This window comes from Erythrolamprus reginae, unplaced genomic scaffold (assembly GCF_031021105.1).
Source record: "Erythrolamprus reginae isolate rEryReg1 unplaced genomic scaffold, rEryReg1.hap1 H_1, whole genome shotgun sequence".
Taxonomy (NCBI): domain Eukaryota; kingdom Metazoa; phylum Chordata; class Lepidosauria; order Squamata; family Dipsadidae; genus Erythrolamprus; species Erythrolamprus reginae.
The window spans coordinates 566,798-579,015 of record NW_027248462.1 but is presented as its reverse complement, the minus strand read 5'-3'; the positions used below and the strand labels follow the sequence as shown (position 1 = coordinate 579,015).

The window sequence follows — 12,218 nt, the reverse complement described above, 5'->3', positions numbered from 1 at the left end:
TACATATACATTGTCCCCTCATAAAGGCCTTACATGCATCCCACACAATTGTTTAATACCACCCACATCATTAATTATAAAATATTTGCGTAACTCAGTTTGCAATTTCTCTTTATCTTGTTCACTAGCAGTTACACCTGCATTATTTCTCCAAATTATTTGATTGTGTTCCTGACCTATTTCCAATTCTGCCAATAGTGGGGCATGATCTGATAGCCAAATACTTTTAATATCTACTTTTTAAACTTGTATAGTTTAATATATAATCTATGCAGCTAAATGTATGATATCTTGCTGAATAATATGTACTTCTGTTTGAAATATCTGCATGAAGATCCACCATATTAAGTCTGTTTAAATGTAACGTCCTACTGTTTCCAATCCCATTTGTTAATTGCATATTAAAATCTCCTGCCAAAAAAGTTGAGCCCTCCATAAAGTTGTCTAACTGCCTCTTAGTATTTATTATAAATTGTTTTGTTTTCGTATTTGGGGCATAAATTGCTGCTAATGTCAACTTCTTTTGATTTATTTTCCCTTTAACAAATATCCACCTTCCTTCTCTGTCTTTCTGAACTCCAACCTCTTCAAAAGGAACCCTCTGATGAATAAGAATCGCTGTACCTCTACTATTTTGCGTTCCTCTAGATTCATACACCCATTTCCAATTTCTATCATTAATCAATTTATCCCTTCCTCCCCGTCTTTTATGTGTTTCTGTCAAAATCATAATATCCACCTTATGTTGCTTAACCATCCTTAATATCCTAAAATGTTTCAAATCTGATCCAAAACCATTCACATTTAAAACCATTATCTTACACTCAATCATAATATACCAAAATAACCCTTTTCCCTTCTTGTTTTGCCCTTGGTTTAATTTTTTCCCCTTTCCTTAGCCCTGTCACCCCCCCAACGTGCCTCCCCCCCGTGCTTCCCCCACCAAAGGAGGGGAGGACAAGAAAGATAGTTATATGCATAACTTTGCACTTCTTTAGGTTAAAATGCATTTTTTCCAGTTTGTTGCACTCAATTTCAAGAGATCCTTCTGGAGCTCCCGACAATCAGTTTCACTTTTCACTGCCCGGAACAATTTAGTGTCATCAGCAAACTTTGCTATCTCACGATTTACTTCTACATCCAGATCATTAATGAATAAATTAAAAAGTAAAGGACACAAAACTGAACCTTGGGGTACACCACTTCTCACTTCTTTCCATCCAGAGAATTGTCCATTTATTGCCTGGAAATCGAACAGAATTAGATTTTTTCTAATTGATGAGATTATATTTAGAAAACCTTGTTAATAGCATAGAAAGTTTAAAAAATATGACACTGTGTATAAATAGCAAATATCAAACAAGTGGACACAGATGAGTCACTTACAGTAGATAGATATATATATAAAAATAAAAACAATAATAATAATAAAATCTAGATATGGATTATTTTGGAAATGCAAGGATGCTACTTCCACATTTCAATAACATCACCAGATTCCATCCCCAATTGTTCAGGGGTCTGAGTTTCTTTCAAACGCTGCCCATCAAAATAGAACACAAATCGTCTGCCGTCTTGAGCTTTTTTGTACTGGTTCATAAGGGATGCTAAGGGCTCCCACTGCAAAAAGAAGAACAAAATTACAATACAGTGGAACCTCGACATACGAGCAGCTCTACTTACGAGCTACTCGAGATACGAGCTGGGAGGGGAGCGACATTTTTGTTCGCCTCCCGAGCTCATATTCGGGATACGAGCGCCAAGGAGCTGTCTCCTGAAGCCGAACACTAACTTCCGCTTTCGGCTTCAGGAGACAGCTCCTTGGCGCTCGTATCCCGCGTGTTTTAAAAGGTTGCAGCCGGCCTGGGGGGCTCGGGGGGGTGCTGGCAAGCCCCCCAGGCCGGCTGCCACGTTTTAAAACACCCGCCCCGCTTCGCAGCTCTCTGCTGAATCCGGACCGCTAACTTCTGCGTTCGGATTCAGCAGAGAGCTGCGAAGCGGGGCAGGTGTTTTAAAACGTGGCAGCCGGCCTGGGGGGCTCGGGGGGAAGCTTGCCAGCACCCCCCCGAGCCCCCCAGGCCGGCTGCCACGTTTTAAAACACCCGCCCCGCTTCGCAGCTGTCTCTGAACGCTAACTTCCGCGTTCGGCGGCAGCGGTTTTTTTTTGTTGTTGCACGGATTAATTGACTTTACATTGTTTCCTATGGGAAACAATGTTTCGTCATACGAGCGTTCCGACTTACGAGCCTCCTTCCGGAACCAATTAGTCTCGTAAGTCGGGGTTCTACTGTACAATGCTATCTCTACTTAAGAAATTAATTCATTCTGTGACCAGGTTTTTAAGTAGAGAAGTTTGTAAGTAGAAGCAATTTTCCCCATAGGAATCAATGTAAAAGCAAATAATGCATGCAAATCCATTAGAAAAGAAATAAAAGCTCGGAATTTGGGTGGGAGGAGGAGGAGGAAGAAGACGAGGAGGACAGTCACTGCCGAAGGAAGAAGGTGAGGTGAGGGGAATCAAAAAACTCCAATACTTTAAGCCTTAAAAAAAAAAAAAAGAGGGACTCTGAGGTGGCGAGGAGGAGAACATGCCTCCCATGCACCCAGCGTATCCTATACACTACGCCAGAGAGAGAAACCCAGGGGGAATGGCAGGAAACTGGCTGGCCCTTCGTGCTGTCCTCAAATTTCCTGGGAAATTTTTCCGGGCTTGGGTTCTTAAGTAGAAAATGGTTCTTCAGAAGAGGCAAAAAAATCTTGAACACCCAGTTCTTATCTATAAATGTTCTTAAGTAGAGGCGTTAGAAGTTCTTAGGTAGAGGTACCACTGTACTATAATGCTTCCTCTCACAGAAGAAATCCTACAATCCACACCTTAGTTCCTTTACCTTCTGGATTGTAATCTCCATCACAGAACTTTTGTCTTTTCCTTGCACTCGAAGCAACAGGGTTCCAGAACCATCACTCCGTTCGGTCTCCACTACACAATCTGAAAGTTATCACACAGAGAATGTTCAACTTACTTTTTCTCCACTGAGTTCAAAACAGCCAAATAATTATTTACCCCAATATTATCCTAACCAACTGCCCCATAAAGGTAGAGCCGGGCCACAATAATTGAGAGTATGTGTCTGAAGGAGGATTAGAATTTAGTATCTCCCAAGCTTTACCATAGTTCTAATTTTGAAAAAGCAAACAAACAGGTTTAGACAATACAAGAAAATAGCTGTAAAATACTTCATAGTACAAAACTTTAATTCATTTGGGAAGCAAAAGGTTTGAGGAATTTAAAACAGTCAATCAGACTAGAAGCAATGATGATCTGAAGTTAAAAAAAGAAGTCCCTAAGCTATTCACCAATGATGCTGGCAACACCAAGGTCCAACTTAGCAGGAGTTGCATCAACTGAAAGCTCCTTATCATTGTGCAGGAGTTTAATTCTGTTTGGATGAACCTTCAGTATCGTGGACATGTGGTCAACCACTCGCTGAAGAGGCTCTGTCTAGAAAAGGTGAAGTTAAGTAGCTGTGTTAGAGAACAAGGTAAATGGATTCTCTCTGCCCTTACTGGCTAAAAAAACTGTATTACACCATTGGGACAATAAATATATGGCACCAGTTACACAGTGGATCAAAGAAATGATAATACCAGCCCTTTATGAACATACAGGCATATTTGCATTACATACCTAGAACTGAAACTCTCTGCTGTTGTAACAATATGTTATTATATTTTCGAGTTATTTTTTAAAGCACTTATGCACTTTTTTGTTTGATAATGTATTAGCATAATGATAATCACCATTATCTTTGTTTTGTTCATTTTATCTTTTTTTTTAAAACAATAAAAGTAGCTGTAAGACAGTAAGAATAGGATACAATAGGTTACTGATCCACCTCAGGGACAGTACTTCCCCATTCAAAAATTGTTGCCTATTGTTTTGCGTCGATGAAGGTTACAGGTATGAGAATTTTAATAGTATGTAGCAATGGCTTTATAAGCAAAGCAAACAGAAAGTTGTGACAGAGTTTCGGAATTTTTTTAAGCTGAGACATGTGGCAATTTTATTCCACTGAAGTTAGGCCTTCAATTTTTGGCAATTTTTATTCTACTGAAGTTAGACCTTCAATTTTTGGCAAACAAAAAACTTCAAGGGGCTACAAAGAGATTTCAGGAATTTGCAAATTGTCCACTCCTGTGACATGTGGATTCAGAAGTAACATTTTGAGGTAGGCATGTTTTCAACCCTCAAATCCCACATTCAACACATACAACAGTTCCCTGGCACAAAGCTGTAAGGATGAGATCCTGTGGGCTAAAGGTTAATTCAGAGACTGCAGGTTCAAATCCCAGTGAGGGTATGGCTTGGGGATAAGAGGAAACAAGCTCGAAATAGATCTATACTAATCTCCCTTCATTTTCAGTTCACAAAAATATGTTACACACACACAAACTTTTGTTACATTGTCACGGGCTGTAAATTCATAGTGTGGTTATTGGAATTCACATATAATGATGGATTTATGCAAGATTGTATATGCAGGTCCGCTGATTAGTAGGGGAATATCTAATAATGAAAAATAAGGTTCCAAAGCACAAGATGGCTGCTTCTATATTGAAGCTCATTAAAAAAACTCTAGTGTCTATTGCAGATGTCAGGACTGAGTCCTAGACAAGTGTGAGGAAAAGAGAAAAAACCACATTATGACAGCAAAGGTTAGTGAATACGGATATCAAAGCCTCATACCATTAGAATACAAACTTTGTAAAGATCAGCTCGGCATTGGACTTTCAACAACAGCTCCTGTGGTTCAAATGCATCAACCAAAACTACATCCTCCTCCTCCAATTCTTGATCCAGTAAGCTCTTCTTAGCAGCTGAGAGGGTGTTACTCAAATTTATGAGATTCTGATCGAAGATTCTGCCAACAAAACAAAGACAAACATGTGCTTGGGTTCTGGTTTGGGACGCCATTAATTAGAGGTATGTTTTACTCAGTTTGAAGCAGGCAAGGGTACTTGGGATCTGTTATGGAAACCCTTTCTGTATTGAAGGCACCTTAAGGAAAAAGCACTTTATGTTGACTTAAACACAGCAGATTTACTAAAATACAGGTTGTCCTTGACTTACACCAATTTATTTAGCGACCGTTTATAAAGTTACGATGGCACTGAAAAATGACTGTTTTTCAATTATAACTTTTTGCAGAACTCCCGTGATCAAAATTCAGATATGTGACAACTGATTCATATTTGATGGTTGCAGCAAAATCAATGGGGAAGCCGTTTTCCTTTAACAATCATGTTAATAACTTAACAACCGTGGCAAGATAGATTGTGAAATGGGGCAAAATTCACTTAACAAATGTTTCACTTAGGAACAGAAATCTTGGGCTCAACTGAGGTCGCACTTGTATGCATGGGATTCAGCAATTTCATCCTTCGCAAGGTGTTATGAAGGTGTTGTCACCTTCATAAGGCCGCCTGAAATTAAGAATTATCTGCACAGATACTCTATAAATCCCCAAAATTTTTCTAAAAACAAAATATCATAGAAAAGACAAATCCCCAAAATTTTTCTAAAAACAAATATAGCATAGAAAAGACAAGGTGTCTGACCCAAGAGACAATGAGCCACAATTCTCTCCCAATTTAATATTTCTCTAAAAATTTGGAACATATTTCCCATACCTGCCTCTACTCCTAGTCTAACATTTACAGAAAAATTGGAAATGGGAAGATTAGCATTTGTCTTGGAGTCCTTAGTGAATTAATTTGCTTTCTTCATAACTTCTTTAATAAACAGGAACCAGTTTACCCTTTTTTGTAAGACTGCTCTAAAAATACTGTAGGAAGGTAGAGACGAAATGGTATACATGTCTTGACTTACAACCACAATTTCCATTATTAAGGTACCTGTTAAGTGAGTCACATGATCAAATTAATCAAATTATTGCTCATAAGTGAATCAGGTGGCCATTAAGCAAATCCAGCTTTCCCCCTTGATTCTGCTTCTTGGAAATCAGCTGGAAAAGTCACAAATAACTATCAGGTCACCATCATAAATACATCCTGGTTGCCACGTACTCAAATTTTGATCACATGGCTCTGGGGATGTTGTGACTGTTGTGTGAGTCAAGTTTGTCAAGTCAATTTTTATCAGTGCCACTGTAACTTTAAATAGTCACTAATCAAATGGTTGACTCTAACACTATCTGTATTATTCTGTCACTCCTAACCTAAGTTCACCACCAATAAACCAGTCCTCTTCTTCAGCCTTTGAGAGTCTAAGAGCTCTAAGTATTAATCAAATTGGCATATACCACAAAAGCAAGCTACATACACAAAGAACAGGTGGGCATGGACCAGCCTTATCAGTTATATCAGCCAATTCACTGAAATTGTGCAATGGAGCTGTATTGATAAGTACAGTGGTACCTCTACGTAAGAACGCCTCTACTTAAGAACTTTTCTAGATAAGAACCATGTGTTCAAGATTTTTTTGCCTCTACTTATGAATCATTTTCTACTTAAGAACTCAAGCCCGGAAAAATTTCCCAGGAAATTTGAGAACAGCATGAAGGCCCAGCCAGTTTCCTGCCATTTCCCCTTTAATCCTGACCATCTTGGGCTTTTCTGGGTTGCCAGATGAGCCTTTTGATGGTGCTTAAGGAGGCTTTGGCAGCCCACAGCAAACGAAGCACTTTCCCTTCTCTGGGCACTTGGAGAGGGAATAAACCTCTGCCAGCGCCCAGAGAAAAGAAACGCTCTCTTCGCTCTGGGTAGCCGAGGAGTCACCACAGCGAAGGAAAGGCGCCATGTATTGGAGACACGTGCTCCTCCACGCCGCCTCAGAGTCCTTCTTTTTTTTTTAAAGCCTTAAAGTTTTGGATCTTTTTGATTCACCTCACCTCAACTTCTTCCTTCGGCAGTGACTGTCCTATTCTTCCTCCTCCTCCTCCCACCCAAATTTTTTTCCTAATGGGTTTGCACGCATTATTAGCTTTTACATTGATTCCTATGGGAAAAATTGCTTCTACTTAAGAACCTGGTCACGGAACGAGTTAAGTTCTTAAGTAGAGGTACCACTGTATAGGACATAACTGTTTATTCAATCCTGTGTAACTGTTACTTTCAGCACAATATTGCTTTGCTCATGCTGACTTTTAATCAGTGTCAAAAGAGATTATGATATCAACATAAGCAGATCAGCAAAATTTTTGCTGGACTTGATATGCTGCACTCAGATAACCACCTTAATCAAAATGTGCTTGCTACATCTGCCAACTTTCTTCCTATGCACATTAAATAATTGCTCAGCTATCTGAAACACTCTAGCAGGAGCAAGATAGAGAAAGAAACCCAATTTAAATCAATTATGCCCCAGAGACCACAATCCTTCCTAAATATTTTGTTTCTCCATTCTTATCAATCCACTATACTTCCACCTCATTTCCAGAAATACCAATTTCTAATTGGGCTTTGAGACTCTTCCTTTGCAGTGGTGGAGGTGGAGTGGAATATGAAAGGTCCTGACATTTGTCAAAAGGAGAACAAAGTAATGGTTTAAATTCAGCTTTTCTGGAAAGTCAGGCAGAAGAGAACTGAAACCTTGGTCTTGACTTCAATTGCTTTAAAGGAATTGGCTTTTCCTCATCTTCGTCTTCTTCTGAGCTAAAGGGCAGGTTGCTACTACAACGTGCTTTGATTTCACCAGGAAGCTCCATAGGATTGTCTAAGAGCTTTAAGCCTCTTTCAACCTGCAGATAAGAAACAAAAAGGGGGTGGGATTTATCAGGTTACTAGAAAGAGAAACAAGAATTAATCACTCAATATATAAGAGTCAGTGATTACTAGATGAATGATCCATCACAGATAAAGTGGGATGCTGTGGTTCTTTGCTCTCTTAGACCAGTGTTTCCCAACCTTGGAAACTTGAAGATATTTGGACTTCAACTCCCAGAATTCCCCAGCCAGCGAATGCTGGCTGAGGAATTCTGGGAGTTGAAGTCCAAGTATCTGCAAGTTTCCAAGGTTGGGAAACACTGTTTTAAGACAAAGGGTACTAATGAGAATAAGAAACAAATGTGACAATAATGGAAGGTAACCAAGATAAGTTTGAGAGCATCATTTAATTGCATGCATTATAAAGAATTACAATGCCCTTCTCTTTAAAAAACATCCAGAAGTCTTTTAAAAAATATTTTGTATAATCAACAGTTTTGTTTTTAAAAAAGAGGAAGAAGAAAGAATGCAAACATGAACACTAAATCACTTTTTCTGTTACCTGGACATGTTTTTAATAAAACCTAAGACCTATGGTTACTATGTCTCTCTGCTGACTCATATTCATATTGCTAACCTGGCCCATAAGTGCCGTCTCTGCTGGGCACTCAAGAGAATGGTGTGGAAGGAAGCTTTAGAGCGCCATTCAAAGCTTTCGCCCAGCTGTAAAGGATGCTCCGCCTTGTCCAGCTGAGGTTTGCCACACCGTTCATGGTTACTGCGGCACCTGCCGAGAACAAGAAGAACCCATGCAGCTGTCCCGTTCCCCTGGTCACCTTCTGTTCCGGGCTCAGAGCTGTGTGCAACTGGGAAAACACTCCCTGTTTGGAGGAATCCACCAAGAGGGACCATCCATATTCCTCGGGGTCATATGCACTCCCCCCCAGCATTGCTCCGTCCCTCCCAGGGACCCCACTCCACTATTTGAGAAGCACTGGGCTAGTTACGCCCTCTCAACCATAGTAAGAGAGCAATGGCACACTACTGAAAAATATACCAAGAAAATTGCAAGAACTATTCTAAGCAAGTCACCTGGTGGAAATCTTAATAGTTCTAGAGGAGACAGCAGAGAATGGAAGAAAAACCCTCAGAAGACAGCAGTGGCAAATAATTTATATACTGTTGCCAAGAACTGTACATGGATATGACCACCGAGTAGCCGGCTGGTTGCATCACATGATGCAAGTTACACGTGAGATGGATTCTTCTGTCAGTTTCACAGAGTAAATAAAAACTTGGCAAAGGACAATTACAGCACTATTTTCCCCAATAATGTAAGGTGGGGTCCGCAACCATGGCGATGTTAAGACTTGTGGACTTCAACTCCCAGAATTCCTCAGCCAGCAGGTTGCCAAGGTTGCAGACCTCTGGTAAAAGTGGCAGCATTAAAAAACTTAGGAAAAATGGAAAATGGCCAATAGGGGGACACGATTAAGCGCTCTCTTGTCCCTGCAAACAATACCAATATGTTTGCAGTATATTAAAAAAAAACTTTTCATCAATTTATTTAATAAGGAAATCTTACATATTTTTTCCATATAGAACAAGCAACAGCAGAGGCTAACAATCTTATTTTTAGATATAAATTGTTAAATATGCGCATATCCATGAAGAAAGGGTACGCATGTTGGCCTCTGATTGGCTGTTCGTTCTGGCGGGAGGCTTGTTGCCATGTCAAATGGGGTTTGTTACTTGGCGAAACATATAAATAGTTAGAGACACGCCACTTTCCCTCAGAGAGAAATTCTCTGTATTTTTGACTGCTCTATTTCCTTTGCCTGTACTAAAGAAAAATAAAGACTGCTAATTCACCAGTTTGGCTATTTTTATGTATTTTTCATAAATAGTCATGTCTTTGAGTTAATATTGATTATCTGTGATTGCCCATACACATTTTTGACAAGCTTTTCAATAGCGCCGTCATTATTTTATTCCTAGGGCTGAGATTTCATGTCTAAAACCGGGATTAGACAATCTGATTTTTATTCCAATGCCTTTAAACCAGGGTTCAACAACCTGTCGGATCTCAGGGACCACTAAATTCATAATTTTAAATCCCACTGACCACTAATATGATTTTTTAAAAAGATAAATAGTATTTAGTGCAACATATAAAATGTAAAAAATATTTTCTGCGGACCATCAACATTTTCTCTCAGGGATCACTGCTTTAAACCATTGCACTAAACTGGCACTCAGTCACATTATACAGATTAATATCAATTACAATGCAAATAATACAGTATACAGATTGGATACAGTAGCATACAGTAATTTAACCGGAAATGTATTCGTGATAAAGACAATGAGGGAATGAGAGCAGAACAATAACAATAAGAAAGCCCTGGATTCCAAGGTTAGGGAAAGTCTCTACTTTGAATAAGAATTACATGGATACCTTAATTATCTCCCTACATCCCTTGTTACCCAACAGTTCCAAATCACAAGCTTTGCAATGAAATGTTTTAGGTTTCCTCTGTCAATTTTATCTTTCCCTGACAAACTAGGTTTGAGAAGGGGATAGTTTAATTAACTATTCAAAGCACTGCAGGTAGGACAAGAAGCAATGAGTGGAAATTAATCAAGAAGAGCTTAGAACTAAGGAGAAATTTCCTGACAGAACAATTGATCAGTGGAACAGCTTGCCTCCAGAAGTTGTGAATGCCGCAACACTAGAAGTTTTTAAGATGTAGGATAACCATTGGTTAGAAATAGTAGAGGGTCTCCTGCTCAGGTAAGGGATTGTACTAGAAGACCTCCAAGGTCCCTTCCAACTCTGTTGTTGTTCTTATTATTATAATAACTACAGGTAATCTTCAATTGACCAGCACAACTCAGCTCAGAATTTCTTTGAGAAATGTGTTAAATGTGTGATTCCGGGTCCAGAAAAACAAAGTAAGGGACAGAGAGAACTTTGGGGGGTGGGGGAAGTGGGAGGGGAAGAAACTACGTGGCTCACCCTTTAATCTTAATTTCCCCAAACCCCAAAAACTTTAACCTTAGACTATCTACAGTTCACCTCACCCCATTCCTAAGAGGTCTGCAAGGGGCGAGCATAAGTGTACCACTGTACCCACCACCCCATTGACTATTGATTGATTGATTGATTTTGTCCAATACACAATAATACACAATGAATGTTATAGAAGATATAGTAGAGAAGAAATACGAGATATAGGAGAGACTATAGGACAGGGGACGGAAGGCACTCTAGTGCGTTTATGTACGCCCCTTACTGACCTCTTAGGAATCTGGAGAGGTCAACCGTGGATAGTCTAAGGGAAAAATGTTGGGGGTTAGGGGATGATACTATGGAGTCCGGTAATGAGTTTCACGCTTCGACAACTCGATTACTAAAGTCATATTTTTTACAGTCAAGTTTGGAGCAGTTAATATTAAGCTTGAATCTGTTGTGTGCCCTTGTGTTGTTGTGGTTAGGGTCAATACCTGCTACCTTCCTCATGCTTGACAAATTAATAAGGCACACCAATAAATAAATAAATAAATGTACAAGTATCCCTACAAGCATACCTGAGTCGAATAGACCGGGATGGGCGCGCTGGTCAAAATGCGCCGCCGTTTGGGGAAGGGCCTCCTGGGGGGCGTCTCTGGCTCCGAGTCGCTGCTTATAGTCACCTGCTGGGGAGGGCATGAGTAACGGAGGAAAGGCCATCACCCGCTGCGGGACGAAACGCCACCCCGCTTCCCTACGTCCCCTTCCCGCCCGGCTCCTTCTTTACCGTCTCCGCCATCGATGGCCAACACACGTTTCTATCGGTTTCACTATGCACGGCGTTCCGACTTCTTAGGCTCCGATTGGGCTCCACGCGAACCTCTTTGTTTCTTCACCCCGCCGAGAATTAACCTAGACAGGACGTTGTGCCGTACAATTTATGGCTGCAGACAAAGGTCTTCGTTCCTCCTATTATTATTTTCTCCCGCTTCTCCTCCGCACCTAAAGAAGCTCCGAACCCCACCCCCACCCCACAAAAAGCACTCACGGCACCTCCGATAAAACCTCCAGTGAGAGCTGGCCTGGACCACAGGAGCGCCTTCCCTTCCGCACCGCTACGCAATCCGGAGAGGGCAGGGGGTGGGTTTGTTTTGCTTTCGAAGGCCAGACTTCCGCTCCTGCTGCAACTCCTTCTTCCGGGGCGGAAAAAGAGGAGGAGTACTGTGGGCTTGCACGCTCCCTCTTGAGGGACAACCCCCCCCCCCCCCCGACGCAGTAAACCTCTAGATACGTATGTTGCACCTTCTTAACCCTCGCGGCGAGGCGTCGGTTTTGGAGATGCTACTTATTACTACTTGGCCATAAGCCAGGATGGGCATGGGATCCAGAACACAAGCGGCTGAGCCCACGGCCAGTGTCCCTCTTCCGGCCAAATCTAGGTACATAGTCTTCACACAGCGACCTTGCGAGATTCTCCTCA

At 40.8% G+C, this 12,218-nt stretch overlaps 1 protein-coding gene across 2 annotated transcripts; it reads right to left on the bottom strand.

Annotated features, from left to right (window-relative positions):
- Positions 1-1,213: 1,213 nt before the first annotated feature.
- Positions 1,214-11,915, bottom strand: LOC139155234 (NFATC2-interacting protein-like). Of its 2 annotated transcripts, none has more exons than XM_070730337.1 (8): positions 11,792-11,915; positions 11,526-11,650; positions 11,317-11,421; positions 7,612-7,760; positions 4,748-4,922; positions 3,358-3,502; positions 2,889-2,989; positions 1,214-1,620 (listed from the first exon to the last, which is right to left on the bottom strand). In XM_070730337.1, exons 2-8 carry the CDS (start codon positions 11,535-11,537, stop codon positions 1,468-1,470), a joined length of 840 nt encoding a protein of 279 aa, XP_070586438.1. In that variant the 5' UTR covers positions 11,538-11,650; positions 11,792-11,915; the 3' UTR covers positions 1,214-1,467. The 2 variants fall into 2 exon arrangements, with proteins under 2 accessions (XP_070586438.1, XP_070586437.1); XM_070730336.1 differs by having other exon boundaries at positions 11,317-11,424; positions 11,792-11,914.
- Positions 11,916-12,218: the final 303 nt, after the last annotated feature.